Raw genomic sequence first — 21,759 nt, 5'->3', positions numbered from 1 at the left:
ACAGGGGGAGCTGTAAGCTACATTCATTACTCGGTCGGACGCCGCTAATTTAGCCATTAAGAACTGAACCTGGTCGAGCGCAGAGCACGGTTATTTATATATTTTGGGGGGTTTTTTTTCAGAGCTTGCATGGAACTTTTTTTAAAAAAAATTACTTTATTTATTCTCGCAAAACATACAGAGATTGCACATTTATGATATACAACTATGTATACAATATACAAAATGTATTAACAATATGTTCAATGTCATCAGAATACAAATGAACGCTATTATTTATCATCAGTTGTCAAAAGAGAGGTAGTTACATACTAGACTTGACTATAATAATATAATAATTCTATATTAGTTTATATACTGTAAAACAGTCACGAGGGTCTGCAGGGCTCCTCTCTATAATGTCATTTCCTTTTTAATGTTTTTTTTTCTGCACGACATGACTTGGATTTGGAGGTCAAAACTTTTCAAATTTTAAGCAGTGAAGCTGTTTTTTAATATTATTATAAAACAAAAATAGAAGAAGAAATAATAATAATAATAATAATAATAATAATAGTAGAAGATTATGCCAAACTACTTTTCAAGAATTTCATTATTTTAAAGTGTTTTTTTTTCTTTATTATGAGACCAGGACAGTTACACTTACCCAGACACTTTTGACTTTATGCCCTCCAAAATTTGAATTTGAATGTTTAGTTTTTCATTTTTAAAGTAATTAGAAATTCAAATCATGCTCTTAATAGAAATTACAGTGAGGAAAATAAGTATTTGAACACCATGCTATTTTGCAAGTTCTCCCACTTGGAAATCATGGCGGGGTCTGAAATTGTCATCGTAGGTGCATGTCCACTGTGAGAGACATAATCTAAAAAAAAAAATCCAGAAATCACAATATATGATTTTTTAACTATTTATTTGTATGATACAGCTGCAAATAACATTCATTAGAAAATGGAAGAAGCTAAACATGACTGTCAATCTCCCTCGGACTGGGGCTCCATGCAATATCTCACCTCGTGGGGTCTCAATGATCCTAAGAGAGGTGAGAAATCAGCCCAGAACTACACGGGAGGAACTGGTCAATGACCTGAAAAGAGCTGGGACCACCGTTTCCAAGGTTACTGTTGGTAATACACTAAGACGTCATGGTTTGAAATCATGCATGGCACGGAAGGTTCCCCTGCTTAAACCAGCACATGTCAAGGCCCGTCTTAAGTTTGCCAATGACCATTTGGATGATCCAGAGGAGTCATGGGAGAAAGTCATGTGGTCAGATGAGACCAAATTAGAACTTTTTGGTCATAATTCCACTAAACGTGTTTGGAGGAAGAAGAATGATGAGTACCATCCCAAGAACACCATCCCTACTGTGAAGTAGGGCTGCACGATATTGGAAAAAAAATTACATTGCAATATTTTTTTCCCAACGATATATATCGCGATATTGCGAGCCATCAATCCAGGCTAAAGTCAATAATTACCATTCCATGTTATTAATAATTTCACTAATAAGCAAGCTTCATTACAAGTAACAAAAAGGCCACTTAATATTTTATTCCAGAAACATATTTCTCTCAGAATTCGGTGAACGTTCTACGCAGGACCTAACGTTCTTCAGGTTCTAGGACCTGAAAAATTATGTTTTCTGTGCTGATTCAGTGACGTGTTCATGTAAACGGCACCTAGACCCAGCAAAAGTAATGATTAATAATATGTAAAATATTACAATGAGACATTTTAATTGTTTATTAATAAACAAGTGTTTTCTGTAAAGATGAAGTTGACAATACTGACTCGCGATCTTCGCAGCAGTGATCGGGAGAAATGCACTTTTCATACAGATTAAATATAGCTATATTTTTTTTAATGGTTCTGTTTAAAAGTAGAGATTTCTGTAGATAATAGATATATTTCTTTCTTTCTTTTTTTTTTTTTTTTAGGTGTGTGAGGCGAGTAGGCTACCTTTTACGCTGAGTTTCGGTTCATGGATCATAGCTTAATCTCGGGTTCAGGCGCTGGCTGCTATATTTAATTATTATTAATCATTATTAAATCCAGGAAATTGGATAATGAAATACTGATTAAAATTAAGATACAATTAATACAAAACGAAATTCGTTTTAAAGAAAGGCTTTGTGCTTTCTGTTTGAGGTCTCTGTGAAAGTTTTAAAGCAGTCTTTTAGTGTCGCTTTCATAACGGTCGCGTCCGTAATATCACGTAACATTGTTTTTTCCTCATAAATGCGAACACGAAAAATAAACGAATGTTTAAAAAAGACAACCATCCACAACTTTATAACACTCCAGCAAAGTAGCCTACCTCTTTTTGGTCAACATCCTCCTTTTTGTAGACGAAATAGGCTAGTCCCAAATAGCTGATTTTGACTTTTTTTTGCGGCGGATCCTCTTCGTCGAGCATTTTTGAATGTTGGATGTGAGCGCGGTGAGCTGCGGCACAGCGAACCAATCACTGTGCAGGCACGCAGAACGCGTATGTCACCCCAGCAAAAAGCCATACAACAAACTCGTGTTTACTGTGTGCTACCGTTCTCTTATGGGTACTACTAACGTTACCCTTCACATCGCATGTTCCGGCGATGTGACTATCGCTCATTCGCACATCGCGATGTCGATGTTAAAACAGAATATCGTTCAGCCCTACTGTGAAGCATGGGGGTGGTAGCATCAGGGTGTTTTTCTGCACATGGGACAGGGCGACTGCACTGTATTAAGGAGAGGATGACCGGGGCCATGTATTGCGAGATTTTGGGGAACAACCTCAGTTAGAGCATTGAAGATGGGTCGAGGCTGGGTCTTCCAACATGACAATGACCCGAAGCACACAGCCAGGATAACCAAGGAGTGGCTCTGTAAGAAGCATATCAAGGTTCTGGCGTGGCCTAGCCAGTCTCCAGACCTAAACCCAATAGAGAATCTTTGGAGGGAGCTCAAACTCCATGTTTCTCAGCGACAGCCCAGAAACCTGACTGATCTAGAGAAGATCTGTGTGGAGGAGTGGGCCAAAATCCCTCCTGCAGTGTGTGCAAACCTGGTGAAAAACTACAGGAAACGTTTGACCTCTGTAATTGCAAACAAAGGCTACTGTACCAAATATTAACATTGATTTTCTCAGGTGTTCAAATACTTATTTGCAGCTGTATCATACAAATAAATAGTTAAAAAATCATACATTGTGATTTCTGGATTTTTTTTTTTAGATTATGTCTCTCACAGTGGACATGCACCTACGATGACAATTTCAGACCCCTCCATGATTTCTAAGTGGGAGAACTTGCAAAATAGCAGGGTGTTCAAATACTTATTTTCCTCACTGTATGTATTCACATCATTGTATATACGAAATGTATTTTTGAATAAATGTATAGTTTCAAACCCAGAAGAGTCCCTTATAAAACATCCTCACCTGTCAGTCTCCTGCATCTCATCTCGCTCTCTCTGGGAATTGATGTCATGGATGATTGAATCGACATCTTTACCTGGTTTCTGGATCAGAAAGCAAAACACTCTGAGTTGGGTTTGCTCAAGTCACGTGACGACGATGAGCCGAGACGACACATACCTTCAGCTGCAGCTCCTTGTATCTCTTGGACATGCGGATCAGGAGTTTGTGTGAGTTGATAGTGGCCGGCTGCAGCTGGTAATACTGAACCATGGCCTGAGCCGCCTCTACGTACGCCATTTCAAGAAAAGCCTGACAGAAAGCATGCATGAAACATAAAATCTGTCAAATGGGATCCGAACAGATATTCTTTTTAATTAGGTAATAAATCTTTAAGACAGTTACAAGATCGATTCAACGCCAGGCATTTCAGGCACATGTCAAACTTGGCACTGGACCCAGAATGTGATCCAGTTGGTACTAACAGCACCAATCAAAAAGTCAATCAAATGTGATTAACGAATCGTGGTGATGGAGACATCATCGTTGTCAGGGTTGTGCTTGCCTAAATCTATTTCTGCAGTACTCCTCCAGCCTGGCACGATTTACAACAAACTGTACGATAAATCATCTTAGGACACTGCTATCTTAGTTTCAAATTAGGTAAAACAGTTATTTAACTGAATAATACAGCTTGTATAAATTTGAAGTCACCATGAAATAAAAACTTAAACTTCAAATTTATTATGGAATATATTAACGTGCCCTCATAATCTTTATAAAAATATCTTCTCCTCCCTCTTGCAGCTCATCTCTTTTCTTTGATAATGCGTTTACTGGCGTGAGGGCGGGGCTACCTGTCACTCACATGAGATCCACCAATAGCAAACCACAACCATCCAACCAATTCCCCATTGACAAAATCAAGTCCCGCCCTGCATTTGTTCTTGTTCGAGAAGCCGTTTCACTCACAAAAGTATGGAAGCTTGTTTCCACCACTGAATAAAAAAAAAATAAAAAAAGGTAATTGCGACTTTATATCTCACAATTCTGACTTTTTCTAGCAATTGCGATGTTTACATCTTGCAATTCTTTTTCTCAGAAATGCGTGATAAAAATTGCAATTGTGAGTTATAAAGTCAGAATTGCAAGATATAAACTCGCAATTCTGACTTTTTTTCCTTGCAATTGCTAGTTTATCTCGCAATTCTGACTTTTTTCTCAGAAATACGAGTTCATAGCTCACAATTCTGACTTTATAACTCACAAAATTGCATATTATAAAGTCAGAATTATAAGATATATACTCGCAATTATAATAGAGATATAAACTCACAATTCTGAGGAAAAAAAAAATTACCCTTAGAATTTGACTATATCTCGCAATTCTGTAGCCTGGCTGACACCAGACCCTTCTCAGTTGTAACTGAGAGTGGGTCTGGGAAGGTTCATTCACAGCCCATTTACAAAGGGGCGTCACCAACTGACGTCGCTCAAATGCCTCTGGGCGCAATTGGATAGACCTAAAACCAGTCAGAGCGATCGTCATCATGTCAACGTTTGTGATTGGTGCCTCGATTTGGAAAAATTGGAAACGGGCTTGAATGGGCTTTTGGCCAGATGGACTTGCAGAGCAAATCTCAAATTTTCCGGAAGTTCGTCAGGGTTTTTCCAGGCTAGCAATTCCGACTTTATAACTCACAATTGTAAGTTTATATCACGCAATTCAGAGAAAAAAGCCAGAATTGTGAAGAGAAAAAGTCACAATTACTTTTTTATTTTTTATTCTGTGGCGTAAACAAGCTTCCATACAAAAGGGAAGAAAAGACTATCCTTTCAACAAAATATCAGGATCCTGATTTTGTCGAGTTTGACGCTTTCCTAGGTCAACATATTTATTGTTTTGATCCTGGAACAACATTCCTGTCCGGGAATATAATCCAAGCCATATCCCTACCTCTAAACCTAAGCCTATTTCTAAAATCATAGGGAAATGGTAGATGAATAATACTGATGTGGAAGCACCTAACCCTGGTTGTAAGCCTAAACATAATGCAGAGAGAATATAACTGCACACACTCTTAATATGCACACCTTTAATTATTACCAACGTTTCGGCACAACAAGTAGCCTTTGTCACGGCTTGTAAGCCTAAACTTGGCATTAACTGTAAACTCGTCCATCAAATCTGATCGGTTGATTGGAATGTTGTTCCAGGAACAACAAAGACGTTGATGCAGGAAAATGTTGTACTTGGTGAAATCAGGTTCTGCCCAACTCGAAGGCTGAATTATACCTGGTGCGTCGAGCGCATGAGGATGTAGTTGGTCACTTTGCCGAAGGGCAGCCCCAAATTGATGACATCATTCTCCGTGCAGCTGCCCTCTGGGAGATTACAGATGTGGACCACACGCCCGGGACACGCCTTACGCTGAAGAAACTGAGAGAGGACGGGACACAATTAAACATACACTCCTCAGATTATACACACTTTTTCATCTGATCAACAATGGTGGGAAATGTTTAAGGGCATTTGAATACATCAGTTAAATATATGTGAACATATTTGTGGCTAGCAGTTAATGTGTGATCTTTTTATACCTGAAAGAGTTTATTAAAAAACAGCTGGCCCCTGCTGTGCTCACTAATGCCCCCTACTGGTGCTGTAATACTGGTGGAGCAGCTGAGGGCCTGCATGTACATTAACATACTACACCACCAGGATGTGATTTATCATTTAAAAGCATAAGCGCACTGAAAACTTAAACCTGATCAGAAAACGAGAGATATCAATGAGGGATATCATAAATGCCTCATAAAAATTAACCCATGATAAATTTATTCTTTGAAATGAAATAAATAAACTAATACATTTAGCAAATTAATCCATATAAAATACCAAAAAAATCTATAATTAACTTTAAAAATTATAAAGATTTGTAAAAAAAATAGAAATTTGGATAATCGATATTACATTCCATATATAAAAAACTACAGAAAGTCTTTCTAATATGTAAAAAAAAAAAAAGAAAGAAAGAAATTAAACCTAGTACAAAAAAAAAAAAAAAGATCTAAAATATATATTATTATACCATAATTTAAAGATTCTAGAAGGGATCTAAAAAATCCACGATTAAAGGTTTGGGGCCGGTTAGGTTTTTTAAGTCTCTTATGCTCACTATACGGCTGCATTTATTTGACCAAAAATGAAGTAAAAACAATAAAAAATGTTAAATATTATTATGATTTGAAAACAGTTTTCTATTTGAATATATTTTAAAATGTAATTTATTCCTGTGATCAAAGCTGAATTTTCAGCGTCATTACTCCAGTCTTCAGTGTCACATGATCCTTCAGAAATCAGTCTAATATGATGATTTGATGCACAAGAAACATTTCTGATTACAATCATTGTTGAAAACAGTTTTGCTGCTTAATATTGTTGTGTAAAAAAAACTGTATTTCTTAAAAAAATACTAATGCCAAAATTTTACAGTAGCATATACTACAAAAATCTAAAATAAAAATATACATAAATAATCATATATTATGCTCGTCACATTCTACAAACAATAAAATTGAAAAATTCCATTTTCACATGATCTTGTTATACCTGTATGTATAGCACAATCTAAACACTCTAAAAATGTCTAAAAATAATTAGGTTAAAATTATGTCTTATATTATTTACATTTTGTCTATTAGTATATTATTTTAATATAAGCTACAGTGAGGTGTGATGTGTACAGGGTGTTTGATTGACAGCAGCAAGTGTGAGGGGCCGGGGTCAGTGTTTACACTGCAATTTACACACCATACGAACAGTATTATACTGGAAGGACCACAGAGATCTGCAGAGTGCGTGAGAAACAATGAATAATCATGATTGCCGACTGTGAGAATCAAAGTAGTAAAACTTGTGAAGTTCCTGTAAATGATTCAACCATCTTCCTCAGACCGGATCTCAAAGTAGAGCCAAAAAGGCCTTAAATCAATGTTAATCTGGTCACGGTTGATTTCTGGGTTTATCCGCGGCCGCCGACTCTAACAATTTGAGCAGAGCTTGTGATCATTCTATGAATGGCATCCTGTCAGACTTCCCCTTTGCCCAAATGTGCCAAAAAGGTCACATTAGTTCTACCTCCATAAACACATACCAAAATAGCCCCCCAAACAGGCTGTTTATGCCTCTGCTATATATGCTATACAAGTCAGAATGTAACACTGAATGGCTTCTATGTGCCGGGACAGTAAAATGCAACACCAGTGTTTTGGAGCTCATTCAGCTTGTTGTAAGCAGTCGAAGCTCGAGGTTCTGGCAATGATCAAGGTGATTATGTTGAAACACTGGGTAAAGCATAACTGGCATAGCAGTGGCTGCTGCTGATTGGCTGGCAAGGACTACCCTCAAAAAAAAATTTTTTTTTTTTTTATGATTGGTCTACCAAAGCAAGTGAAATTCAAAGTATGTGCTTGTTTGACAGAATCTGGTCATTAGAGAGATATGCAAAAAAGAAGAACTTCTTCAAAACACCTCCTCCTATCTGTCATTGGTTGGCCAAACAGTTAGCTCCGCCCCAAAGTCACGCCATTGGTCGAGTCAGTGTTGCCATGCGTGGGCTGGTCTGGTCAGGATTCTCAAACAAATCCAGCAATGTTTTGAAAGCATATAAACAGTGGCTACAAAGCCACATTTTAACATAAAATCAACCTACTAATGGCATAAAGTTGTCTCCGCATATTAATTTGCATATTTATTTTAGTATCGAAATATTATTATTATTATTATTATTGTGGGTTTATATTAATATTTTGAATTCATTTTATTTAGATGTTTTACATTTTTATTTCAAGTTTAGTTAGTTTTAGTATTTTTGCTGTTTCAGTTTTAGTTTTGGTTATTTTAGTAAATCAAGTTAAACTAAATGAAAATGAGAAATGTTGCCTTGACAACTAGCTGAAATAAAATAAAGTTTGTTTTTATTTCAAGTAACAAAAATGCTTTGGTAACACTTTACAATAAGTTACCATTAGTAGCCTAACAATGAGCAAAACATTTGTTACAGTCTTTAATAATCTTTGTTAACGTAGGAAATACAAATACAACTGTTGTTAGTTCATGCTAGCTCAGGTTCATTAAATAATATTATACAACTTTTATTCAAATATTGAAATTGGTATCAACTAAGATTAATAAATGCTTTTAAGAATTATTAATAATTGCTGTTTTATCATTGTTAATAAATGCAACCTTATTGTAAAGTTTTCACAGTGCTTTTTATATTTTAGTTTTAGTTAAATACTGTTAACTACTTTTATGTTGTAGTTTCTCTGTGTCTAGTTTCTGTGTTCTTTCCTGTGTCCTGTTTCCTGTGGCCAGGTTGTAGTTTTGTAGTTTTTTTCCATTTTCATTAATCTGCTCCAGGTGTGTCATTTTCCCTTGTTGAGCTCGTTTACCCCTCTGTTTAAATAGTCCTTGTTTTCTCTGGTTCTCTGTCGGTCGTTGTTTGATGTCATGCAGGTGTCTCCAGTTCCCCCGTGTTTTCTTTGTTTTTTCTCAGTGTTATTTTGTTCCTAACTTATGTTTATTTTCATTAAAATCTCCCTGCATTTGGATCCCTCATCTCTGTCTGCTGTCTTTGATTCCCCCGTCCCATGACACTCTTTAGCTTTGAAAATATTTTCCAGCACGAAAGCTGGATGAGCAAAAATCTCAAGCAAGTCTTCTGGAGTATCTTAACCCTTAAACTCATACCTCGGGTCTTTAGTGACCCGGGACGTCATTCACTACCCTGCTACTCATTCATTTTGGAAAGTTACAAATCAACCTTCTTAGTATTCCCCAATCAATTCATTATAAACAACATAAGAAAAAAATTATAAAAGTTATCTGTTTTAATAAAAAAAAAAAATTAAAAAGTGTATAGGGTCACTTGCGACTCAAAATATGAAATAGTGTAAGTATTTGAAGTGCAGTTCACTTTTATTCCTCAAGGTGGCAATGTCTGATACACAATGATGAAGTGACGTTTCACTCATAGTTACCGCAGGCAGAAAACAAAAGAATAGGAAGAATCATCAGCAAAACTTGAAGTGGCTCAGAGATTTACTGCAGAGCAAGAACTGAACGCAATCAGATATTAGTGTCACTGTCACTTGATGGTGGATCTGGTGAAGAAGCTGTCAGTGATCAAAATATTGATTTTGAAGATGTTGAAAATGATAGTTTTGAGAATATGTTTGAGATTGTGAATATGAGCCAGATGCTGAATGTACTGGGAAATGAGCTCTGATGAGGACAGTGATGATGGAATAAAACCCGATATGGCTAAAGACCCGAATATGTAATATTAATGATTGGCAAAACGTTCATGCATTTAAGGGTTAAAGTCACATATGCAAATAAAGACAATAGAAATGAATTATAAACTAGATAACCATTAATTAAATGTCTTCTGTATGGCAAAAAAAAAAAAAAAAAAAAAAAAAAAAAAAAGAGAGACACCAGATTAATGTTGCAATATGCAACATTTATGATGTGTTCAGTGTTACCAGTAAAATGACAATGAAGTTTCCATAAAGCAAAAATATTTTTCAGCTGTTGTCATCGCAATGGTTTGAAAACAAACAAAAATGTATTGGCAATCTGATTACATATTTTTATGTAACTATAACAGATTGCAGTGGAACACGTAGTGCTGTAATACGAATGTCAACTGAGACACGATGAGATTTGTCATGAACACATCATAAATTAGGAGAACGAAAGACAATCTCTTTGGAGATCTAGTGATGACCGGCACCATATCATGCTACAAATGCATTCACATCTGTTTGCTTATCTAGAGAGGGTTTAAACTGCTTTACACAAGCCCTGAAACAGGTTCATCTGAAACCTATAGCATGCACTTTCTGAATTTCATAGATCTCCTGGCATTCCTCCCGTCAGGAAGCCTTTATCCCCAAGGATCAGGTTACGATTCTGTGGGCTGAAACTGAATTCCCAGCCTCAGAGCCTCCAAAGAATCCTGGAACAGCACACACATCTTGATTACTTGGACAGACGGTTTGATCTGTCGATGACGAAAATACAACACCCTTTCTTTCTGGACTGATTTTTTAAACCGAAACAGAGTTTTTGCATCCTAAACTAAAAAAACTAAAAGAGTTATTAAAGCGCCGCCAACGTACAGCTGCAGTATAACAGGTGGGTTTTATTGGAGCTAACATTAGCCCGTGCCTTCACTTCTCCAGTGGACTAAATCATAAATAACTTGGCTAAAAAGACCACCATAAAGAATCTTTGTGCAAGTCTCTGAATCCACAAGCTGGCAACTGCATAAAATACCATCCTGCACAGGACATGGTTTCAATTATAGGTGGTTTGACGTCTGCGCAAGGTCAGAGCATCTAATCCAAAACAATGCTTCACACCGTCCATATGCGAGGATCCATCAGTCGCACTTGGGACACGCAAACAGCCGCCTGTCGGAGCGCTACTCGCATTACTACACACCACGCAAACAAAGAATGAGCATGAGAGAAGAAATGAAAAATAGACTGTCAGAAGATAACCGATGACAAGAGTAATGTAGAAGAAATGCATAACAACGAATGAAATATAATATAATATAATATAATATAATATAATATAATATAATATAATATAATATAATATAATATAATATAATATAATATAATATAATATAATATAATCCATTATAATATGTAGCCTACCTATCATGGATACACTACCGTTCAAAAGTTTGGGGTCAGTAAGATTAAAAAAAAAAGAAATGAATACTTTTATTCAACAAGATTGCCTTAAATTGATCAAAAGTGCCAGTAAAGACTTTCAATTTGAAAGTCAATTTGAAACAAAAGATTTCTATTTCAAATAAATGCTGTTCTTTTGAACTTCCTATTTATCAAAGAAACCTGAAAAAATGTAGCACGGTTTCCACAAAAATATGAAGCATCACAACTGTTTTCAACAGTGATAATAAATGCAAATCATCATATCAGAGTGATTTCTGAAGGATCATGTGACACTGAAGACTGGAGTAATGATGCTGAAAATTCAGCTTTGACATCACAGGAATAAATTACATTTTAAAATATATTCAAATAGAAAATAAATAATAATATTTCACACAATTTTGCTGTATTTTTGGTCAAATAAATGCAGCCTTGGTGAGACTTATTTCAAAAACATGTAAAAATCCTACCGACCCAAAATGATCGAATAACTGTACATCTTCAAAGAGTAAAATGCGTAAGACACATTAAACACATGATAAATTAATAGAGGTGTTATAATGCATTGCACTTAGTCCAAAAACACTTATTATTAACCAAGGAATGATTAAAAAATTTCGTTTCGATGATAATGTAAACTGTGATTATAAGGCGCATAAGTCATATGCTTTTGTCATCTGCAAATGCTGTAACAGCATTTCTCTCTTGGCAACTTGCTTTCTGTTTCTGTTTATCTCAGTCTCTTCTCAGTCCTTGACCTCAAAATGGCCCTGCTTTGGTTTACTACATTGAACTCACGTATACAAGTAACTATTATTCTAGTTGTGTTTTTTTGCTAAAATGCCAATCAAAAAAATTAATCTTTTAAGTGATGAGACGTTCTTCCATTGAGCGACCAAAATAAGTCACAAAAAAACGTGTGGTTCCAGTGGTAATTTACTGAGAGACTGTGTGTTGCTACAAATGACAGAACGTTTTTTGCATATATGCACAGAAAAAAAAAAAATGTAATTGCTAGCAATAACATATAATAGTGTTTAAGAAACATAGTTAAACTGTGCTTTGTATTATGGGTGGTAGATTTTTTCCAAATCACTCAGCACTGGCAGGTCTGGCAAAAAGTGAATTTTGGAGGCTGATCCCACAGCTAAATAAAGTCCCTGCACAACAAAAACAAGTGTTCAGTTTTTACACTGAAACCAGATCAGTCTAGCCTGGTGCATTCCCACCTCATTACAACAGCATGATAGCATAACAACTGCTGAGTCGACCCTGCTCATTTAACTGAAAAATACTGTTGTGCTCGAAAGTTTGCAGAGCTGTATATTCACAACTGAAACAATCCCCTATCGATGAAAATGAACCACACTTATACATGAAACCCTTTCCTAGTAAGCAATGACTGAGCTGTACAATACTGATCGCTTCCACCTGTTCTCAAAGAGCTCTAGTTGTGAAGACGGCTCAGTTGTCCTTTGAATAATAACCGTTAGACTGTGATAATACGCACTAAGTAATCTGTCAGTCATTGAAATAGTGTGACCAAAATATAGCATGCTCTGTATCTCAACACTCTTGGCTTCTTTACAAACCCCGTGAGCTAAAAGAACAATGCTATGAGATAAGCCAACAAACACTCAGAATTAAAGACCTCATCAAACAAAAAAAAAGCTGGGTGAATTTTTCAGGATTACAAATCCACACCAGTCAAACGCCAAATATCATGTGAATTTTAATTTTTAACAAACTATTTATTCCTTAATTCATATCTTTTTAATGGTCTTTCCCCATTACTAACCTTTGCTCCTGATGTAAATCCCGGCCCTGAGAGAGGAAATGACATGGCTGTGGCAGGCAGATATGAAGCACTTCCAGTTGAAACATCTGTCGAAAACAGGACAGATATCCAAATATAAGTATAAATAATAGATTTTGAGGAATACATCTATTTTTAACAACCAAGTTGCAAATTGTTCACGTCACTGTCCTTGAGGACCCACTAAAAAGTCAGACCCCATGAAATAATTTGACAAAAGACATTTTTTTTGACATTTTTGTATGTGTGTTGATGTATTTACAATTGAAACAGGAAATAAAGGCAGGGAATATTTTAGTTTATTTAGGGCTTGTAGTTTTTCGCCAATAGCCTTTAGTTTACATACCAGCCTACAAAACCAAATAAAAGCCACTTCATTTGCAACCAAATCATTTTTGGAAAAGGATGTGAAGTAATAAATTGTGACATTGAATAAAATAAAAGTGCGCTAGCATAACCGAAGACTAACCATCGCTGCGTCCAAAATGGATTACTTCCCTATAGTATGCGATAAACAGTACGCCAACATAGTAGTATGTCCGAATACATAGTATTGGGAAAAAAATCATGCAAAAAGTCCCCGGATGACATACTACTTCCGGCGAGATTCTGGTGTGGGCATTCGATGGTCACTTTACTATCCCATGAAGCTACGGGAGAGGATTAATGGAAGTGAAGCTACGCAGGTAAGTCACGTGACCGTAACAAGCACGTTTTGCTTCTTGCTAATGCTAGCCAATGGCTAGACGATCAACATATTGGACAAAACTGTGATTACACCCCTTGAGTACAAGATGATTAATCAATATTTTTAGAAAGAAAGTTTGTTAAACAAAAACTGATCAGCGAATAGTTTTTTTTTCCCCAGTTGTTTCTGACAAAAACAAAAATTGTGGTGTTAACACACGTCACTCAAGTGTGTGCCAGACTGTAGACACTCCACTCCCCCGCAACTGAAGTGACAGCCCCTAAAAATAGAGTCCTCTCTAAAATCACGTCCCAGAGTTTTCTGTCTCCTGAATTTTCAGCGCTTACATTGAGGGACAAATTGGGAGATTTGACTTACCTTGACTGGCAGCTGATGTGTATGCCATAGTGTTACTCAATGCCATGTTGAGACATCCTTCAGACGACACTGGAAAGTGCACAGCTCCGAGCGGCGGGCTGCGAGGGGGACAGCACTGCATTTAGATCCTAAATCCCAGTGCATCTGGTCTGACTATATCTTATGACACCGCTCAAATACAAGTCATAACTCTCTCTATATGGAAGAAGACTCTTTATAAAATAACTCTGTGTTTAATACGGAGATTGGTTGTACTCATAAAATGCTTAACAAGAGTATCACAGGCGATGACCTGTAGGTAATAAGGATCAAAATAAACCACATACAAACAAGCCCTTTAAAAATATCTTGCTTCTACACCAAGTTAGCAACGATTAGCCGCCCATGCATCAGAGTTGGTGGTTTATCAACATGATAGACACTTAAAACAGCCCTGTACATCAATTGATGAAGGTTGTAACATGGTACAAATGGTATTTTCGTCAGTACTCACCTTTCAGTATAAAGCGAACAGTTTTGCAGATGTAACTTGCCCTTCACATGCTGGTCCCAGTCCTGAAAACAGCACACACACACACAAATTCACACACAAACATGATACGCCTGTCAGATAGACTTCGCTATGATCCTTCTCTATGAAAGAGAAAGATTCCCCTGGCGTTGCCACAATCTGGGCCAATTAGAGATCTAGTAGTTCACCGCAGAGAAAGGGCGAGCAAGAGTTTAGAACGAATGTGATTACGACAAACTCCTGCAGAACAACTGCGCCCTCCCCCCCTTCTAAACCTGCCTCCACTCGACACATGCCAGCTGCCACAAAAGCATTTACACCCTAGTGTAACAAATGAGCCCATTTTATTCAAGTATCACGAAAACCCTCTCAGTTCTGCAGAAATAGCTGGGGAAAACAGTTGCTGGAGTCGAGACCAACTGGATCCAACTCCAATTCTGGATACTGGATGCTGCAGCTGAGACATCTGGATAGACTTATGTAGGTACGGTACAGAGTTCATAAGCAGAATTCAAAGCCTTGCATACATTCGGCACATGTAGCAAATTCTTGTGAGATTTGTATTCTTACAAATATTTGATACCGGCGTTTACACCTAGTATTAAGATCTATCTTTGTGATCCGATCACAAGTATTCTGCATTAAACAGGGTCCAGCGGGTCCAAAACAGTTTTTGATCCAATCTCGGTTGATCCGATCTCAAGTGGACAGTGCTGAATACAGGTGTAAACTGAATTCTAAATGGTTTCTTATCCAATCAACATTCAGAGTAGTCATAAACAAATGTGACCACATTGAATTTGCAGTGCAAATGCTAATCCATTTTTGAAGTTGGTGTGAATGGTCCATTTACTTTGATCTCAAACAACAAGTCAGATCTACTCACCTTCAAGTTGTAAACTTTCTTTTCACAAATGGTGCACTGATGGGGTAGGTGTGAAGGTGTCGTCCCATGATAGTCATTGAACTGGTGGGGTTGTAACGACAAGGTCACCCCTTCTTCCCCCTGGGAAACCTGTGGCTGCTGTTGAAACCCCCCTTGCTGCCCGATGGGTGGGCCAGTCCCTGGTCCACATGTAGAGTTAAACTTAGGATCTGCTGTGGGTTCCTCAGGGTTATACAACTCTGCCCTCTGACCCACAAACCCTGGTCCGGGTGGTACCCAACCACCAGGACCTGGTCCTGTACCCATATCCATCTTCCCCAAGTTGATCGGACCTTTCCATTGCTCCTTAGTGGCTGATGAAGAAACAGATCCTAGATTCTGATCGTTGCTTCCTCCCGTGAAACAAGTTTGTTGTACTGGGGTTTCTGTGGAGTAGAAGTCTCTCTGAAAATTGTTGTGGACATTGTTTCTGGGTTGTGTAGGGGCTCCACCATACTGTCCTCCATCACATGGTTTATTAGCGACCACTGATGTACCTCCCAGATATCCAAATTGCAAGCGCCGGTCCGTGTCTGACGAATATGTTCCAGCCTTTTTGCCGAAATCATTGTGCTGACTAGCTTTTTGGTTGGACACCCCTCTGTAGGCAGTGGGCCTGATCCCAGTGGGATTTGGGTTAAAGCCTCCCCCAACCAGTTGTCCTAGGGCAGCATTTGGGGGTGGGAAGGCTATTGGTGGAGGCGGAAAGGCTCTGCCGTGGGCCATACTTGAACCCTGAAGATGGTTGAAGAGAGGCTGGGACATGGCCACATTGGAAAGGACCTGATTTAGGACAGAGGCTGCGGCAGCAGTATTAGTGGTCTGGGCGAGTTTGAGGCGGTGAAGGGTGAGCTGGGCCTGAAGCTGAGCCAGCTGAAGACCTGCAGGACTCAGCAGCAGGTTCTGACCCACTCCACCATGAGCACCTCCCAGAGGAGCAGACTTATTATCAAGCTTTTCTCCTGAGGTACTGTGGAGACACACATAACATTTAGTCAATTAAATGATCATGTGCCACAGAAAATGTACACAGTAAAAACTAGGCATTAGCAAACACCCCACATTAGTGTATGGTTCCCATTTGATTCTGATATAGTAAGCAAGTAATTGCAACCCTCTACAACCAAATTTCATAAGAGGCGACTAAAAAAAATTTCTTTTTAAATAGCCAATGGCTAGTAAATTATACGATTATAGTCGCCTGTAATTAAGTTAGAGGCAAAACAAATAAGTTTAGCAGAGATATAATTTCATTGCCTGCTGAGCTTTATGCATCGTCGCTTGGTTGAGAGCGCCCTGCTCTGTCGCTTTCTCTCACACATGCGCGCTCACAGTGAGAGAAAGAGAGAACACATGCAGGGATCGTTGACAGAACTATAAGTAGGCGCGTTTCCATTACAGATTTGCGCAAAACATTTGTGATTTTTTTCTAAATGTCGACAAAAGCCAATTGCGGAATGACGCCGTTTCCATTAACCGATGTTATGCGACTAAAACTAATTTTTTTCCTCTTGCGATAAGTCATTTAAAAAATCATAGCAACGGACGTTGGTAGCTTTATGTATATCTCAGCTACTGCACTGGCCGTTATTATTAATCAAAGGAGACGCATGTGTGTTATCCAATCATTAATGGCAAGGAAAGACCCTTATACTTGAGAGAGGCACATATGAGATGTTTCTGGGTGTTTCTCACTCATTTCTGCTTCGAAGTCTTGATAGTGGCATTTCTTTGAGGTTTAGAATCCAGTATTCCTGTTAAATTCAGTATTCCATGAATTTAATAAAGAACTCTGTTTCGTATTCTGTCCAAACATACCACGTCATCTATGTCAGGCGACCTAAATGCACAAAAACTGTTTCCATTGCAGTTTTGCGAAATATTTCTTTTTGGAATTGCTTGAAAAACCACCTCATGCGAGCATAAACACTTTTTTTGCGATAAATGGGAGTTTTTGCGAAATTGACGTGTTTCCATTGGCCGTATTTTCAATTTGTGCAATCTGAAGGGTAATGGAAACACGGCTACTGTCCCTATCGGACCAGTGTTGGGTCATCATGAAAGTTTATCATTTAAGCCTTGTCAATTTAACCATTTAAGCACAAGATGATGCGAAAGATAACTCCTGCGCACAGTGTGCAGAGCATACCGAAATGAGCTCTCTTTCATGTCTTCTTTCACTTGAATGATCCTAGCAAACATAGTCGGTTATGTGTTAAGTGAACGTAAACAGTCGAGAAATAAAATGCATGTGTACAGTATCTGTGTATTGGATCTGTGCATTTTATCTTAAAGTGACAGTAGCCTAATATTCCTGCTGCTGTCTGTTACTGCAAAAAATCACTCAATGCTCTTGACTGAATAACTTCTGTAACTTTAATAAGTATTCATATATATTTATTTTATACAGTGAAGACAATTCAGTGTTATTTTTCATTTGATTACTTTATTCAATTTCTGTACATAATCTATACCTAATTTGTATCCAACTACTGTTAGGTCTACCTGAAAAGCACTGTTTATTTCATTTACATATTTGTTATATTGTTTATTTGTGCTATTGCTTGTAGTTTGATTATTTGTTCTTATTTTATTACAGACTGTTTACTTGACTTTAATAGTGTTTGAAATGTATATTTATATTATATTTTTCTATTTTTATTTATTTATTTTTTCATTTGTATTGTTCTTGCATTCAATGTAAAAATGTACTAGCCAATGGCATCTCAAGCTTCAGTGTATCCGTAGAGGGTAGAATTGGTTAATATTTCCATAAAACTTTTCTGGCTACTCAAAAAACCCCTCGAAAAGTTCTGTTCTAGGAACTTTCTAAAACCCCAAAACTAAATGTTCCCAGGAACATTACAGGAACCAAAAATGGTTACATGGGTCACTATTTTAGCGAAAGCTTTTGAAATGGAATTTTTTGTTTTGCAAAACCTCAAGAAACTCAAACTTGCTCAGAAACATTCTTCCTGACTAGACATGAGTACAGAAACTGTGAACTCCCTGTCCCTGTTTGAGTGAACTGATTAATGCGCTCACATGCTTGCTAAATTTAGCAAGCACTACTATCAATCAAAATATCTGTGCGAGCCTGATAGCACTCTCGCTGAGCACACACCCTCCAGTCCAAGAGCTGACATAAGTGCCAAAGCCCCAAGGAAGAGTTGTAATAGTAGAGAAATAGGGAACAACTATTTTTCTCAAAGGTACAGGCCCTAATAAGGGGATTCTTTCATGAGGTACTTTCCATGTCTTCTGGTGTTTCAAATACGGACCAATGTCATGCATGAGCAGTCAAGAAACAACTGGAACAAGGGGAGGCCCTCAGATCCTCTCAAATCTGAATTTGTGCAACTGAATCTTTTGAGTGGATTAACACCTCTCCAGAGTAGTGCTGGAGTCATTTAAGATTATGCCATGGTCTTACAGGAGCCTTTCCAGATCGTAAAGTTCACACATCAATACCAGCTCTAAATAAGTTATCCCTTCTTTCTTTAGACCACAAAATAATCAGATAATAGGCTGTTTTTTCTACTCATTACACAAATGTTCATATTTACAACCCACATTTAATCAAAGGATTTGCATTTAAGCAACAGTCCATTGCTGTGTTCCAGTTCACGGTGTTCGATGACTTGTGGGTTAATTTAGCTCTCCACTTCCCGTGAAGTGATATGGATTTCTTCCATTTGTGGTTTGAGGTGACTCTGACCCTGATTTTGAGTTTCACCTAATTTGGCTGAATACACTTTGAAGTCCTTAGTAGGGCACTCTAGGCAACTGTAACACACCTCTAGAGTGGATGTGTAAGAACAAACCAAAATATCTATACCCAACGCACATGGATACATCAGTATTTCAAGCATTAGTCTAATGAATATAGAGTTGCAGCGAGAAATTGGCAACCAGGCCACCTCTGTTTCAAGCACTCCTGATATTCATGGAGGGTTACAGTGACTGTCATCTGTCAATATCCGCGTTTCCATTTTGTTTCCAGCCATGCTAGTGAGTGCCAGGGTCAGTCGCGTTTCCACTGTCACTTCCGGGGCTTGATCGGCCTCATCGGGGCTTTTTCGGGGCCAACGGCCTGGGTTTTTTGGCCTGGCAAATACAGTACAGGTCAAAAGTTTGGACACATTACTATTTTTAATGTTTTTGAAAGAAGTTTCTTCAGCTCATCAAGCCTGCATTTATTTGATCCAAAATACAGAAAAAAATGTAATATTGTGATATATTATTACAATTTAAAATAATTGGTTGTCAAACGATTAATCGTATCCAAAATAAAAGTTTGTGTTTACATAATATATGTGTGTGTATGGAGTATAATTATTTTCTATATATAAATACACACACATGCATATATATTTAAGAAAAATGTGTTATTTAGGCTATATATAAAATATTTATATATAATATAAATTATATATAATATAAATATATATACACAGTATGCAAATATTTCTTAAATATATACATGCATGTGTGTGTATTTATATATAGAAAATAATTATACACCGTACACACACATATATTATGTAAACACAAACTTTTATTTTGGATGTGATTAATCGCGATTAATCGTTTGACAGCCCTATTTTCAATTTATTATACTTTAAATTATCATTTATTTCTGTGATGCAAAGCTGAATTTTCAGGATCATTACTCCAGTCTATCACATGATCCTTTAGAAATCATTCTAATATGATGATTCATTATCAAAGTTGGAAACAGTTCTGCTGCTTGATATTTTTTCATAACCTGTGATACTTTTTTAGGATACTTTGATGAATAAAAAGTAAAAAAAAAAAAAAAAAGTTTTTAAAAATAGAAATCTTTTGTAACAACAATATACACTTCAGGGGCCGTATTCACAAAGAATTTTAAGGCTAAAAGTAGCTCCTAATTGGCGAATTTAGGAGCAACTCCTAAAAATAATGGGCGTGTCAGTCGTAACTTTAGGACTCCTAATTTTTTTGACAGAGTAATTCACGAAGCATTTTAGCCCTAAAAGTAGCACCTAAGCCTGGGACAGCTTAAAAGAAGTCGAGAGGACTCCTAACTCACTAGGACCTATTCACAAACCGCTTTTTGTGGCATTTCACGTTGCGATGTTTTGAAATGCGTATGCGGCGGCTACAGGAGCTTCCAATCGCGAGGGAACAATTTTGCATTGTAGGCATAACTAGGGATGCAATAACGCCACCAACAACAACCAAAACTAGGCTACTCATTGCATGTAAACTAATTGTAACGTTTCATTGTGAATCAAATTAAAATGTTCTTCTCTTTGCAAACGTAGGCAGAGGCATACAGTGACAGATTAATTCAATAATGTTGCAAAGATATTGCATCAATCCATATGTTTCATTAGGCTACTAGGCTATTTGTTTTGCCTTACTCTTTATTCATTTAGGCTATTTATTCAGTTATTCATCATCTTCCGTCCTTCGCACTACTTGTGTAGCGCACGCATTCTCAGACCTGTCACTCATCATCGTAGGGGAGGTGTTTGGAATCATTCCCGCGTTACAATCATCAGCCAATCAAGGTGGTCACTTCAGTAAAGCTCGTGCATGAGTAATGACGTCATCCATAGCAACGAAGACTCGCTCTTAGTTTAGGAGTTGTCATTTTTCTTTACTAAGAGTAGGTCTGAAAGGTGTTGTGAATAACTTTTAAGAGAAAACTCCTAGCTAAAATCTTTTAGTGCGATTTAGGAGTACTCCTAGTGGTAAGATAAAATGCTTTGTGAATACGGCCCCAGGTCAGTAATTTGGGGTCAGTAATTTTTTTCTTTCTTTTTTTGAAATAAATCAATACTTTTATTCAGCAAGGATGTGTTAAATTGATAAAAAGTGATAGTAAAGATGATTTATATTATTAGAAAATATTTTTTTATTTTGAATAAATGCAGTTCTTTTTAACCTTTTATTCATCAAATATATTAGGCAGCAGAACTGTTTCCAACACTCATAATAAATCAGAATATTGGAATGATTTCTAAAGGATCATGTGATAGACTGGATGTCACATGTGACACTGAAGACTGGAGTAATGATGCTGAAAATTCAGCTTTGCATCACAGGAATAAATTATTTTTTAAAGTATATTCAAATAGAAAACTATTCTTTTAAGTTGTAATAATATTTCACAATATTTTTTTCTGTATTTTTGATCAAATAAACGCAGCCTTGATAAGCAGAGACTTCTTTCAAAAATCGTTAGCCTCATAGCATAATTGCCCAAGTTATATTTAAAAAAAAATACTTAGGC

The 21,759-nt window shown here is 37.1% G+C and overlaps 1 protein-coding gene across 3 annotated transcripts in view; it reads right to left on the bottom strand.

Moving 5' to 3' along the window:
• The window catches only part of rbm20 (RNA binding motif protein 20), a 74,321-nt gene that overhangs the window by 12,209 nt on the left and 40,353 nt on the right, over positions 1-21,759 (bottom strand). For all 3 annotated transcript variants that reach the window (XM_079889954.1, XM_079889955.1, XM_079889956.1), the window contains exons 2-8: positions 15,438-16,446; positions 14,534-14,595; positions 14,041-14,138; positions 12,957-13,042; positions 5,697-5,840; positions 3,581-3,712; positions 3,425-3,504 (exon numbers count right to left, since the gene is read on the bottom strand). In XM_079889954.1, the coding sequence (XP_079746080.1) occupies positions 3,425-3,504; positions 3,581-3,712; positions 5,697-5,840; positions 12,957-13,042; positions 14,041-14,138; positions 14,534-14,595; positions 15,438-16,446 (1,611 nt within the window). The remainder of the gene's footprint in view (positions 1-3,424; positions 3,505-3,580; positions 3,713-5,696; positions 5,841-12,956; positions 13,043-14,040; positions 14,139-14,533; positions 14,596-15,437; positions 16,447-21,759) is intronic.

Source organism: Squalius cephalus (genome assembly GCF_949319135.1).
Source record: "Squalius cephalus genome assembly, chromosome: 13".
NCBI lineage: Eukaryota > Metazoa > Chordata > Actinopteri > Cypriniformes > Leuciscidae > Squalius > Squalius cephalus.
Note: the sequence above shows the minus strand (reverse complement) of the source record. Positions and strands in the feature narration are given on the sequence as shown.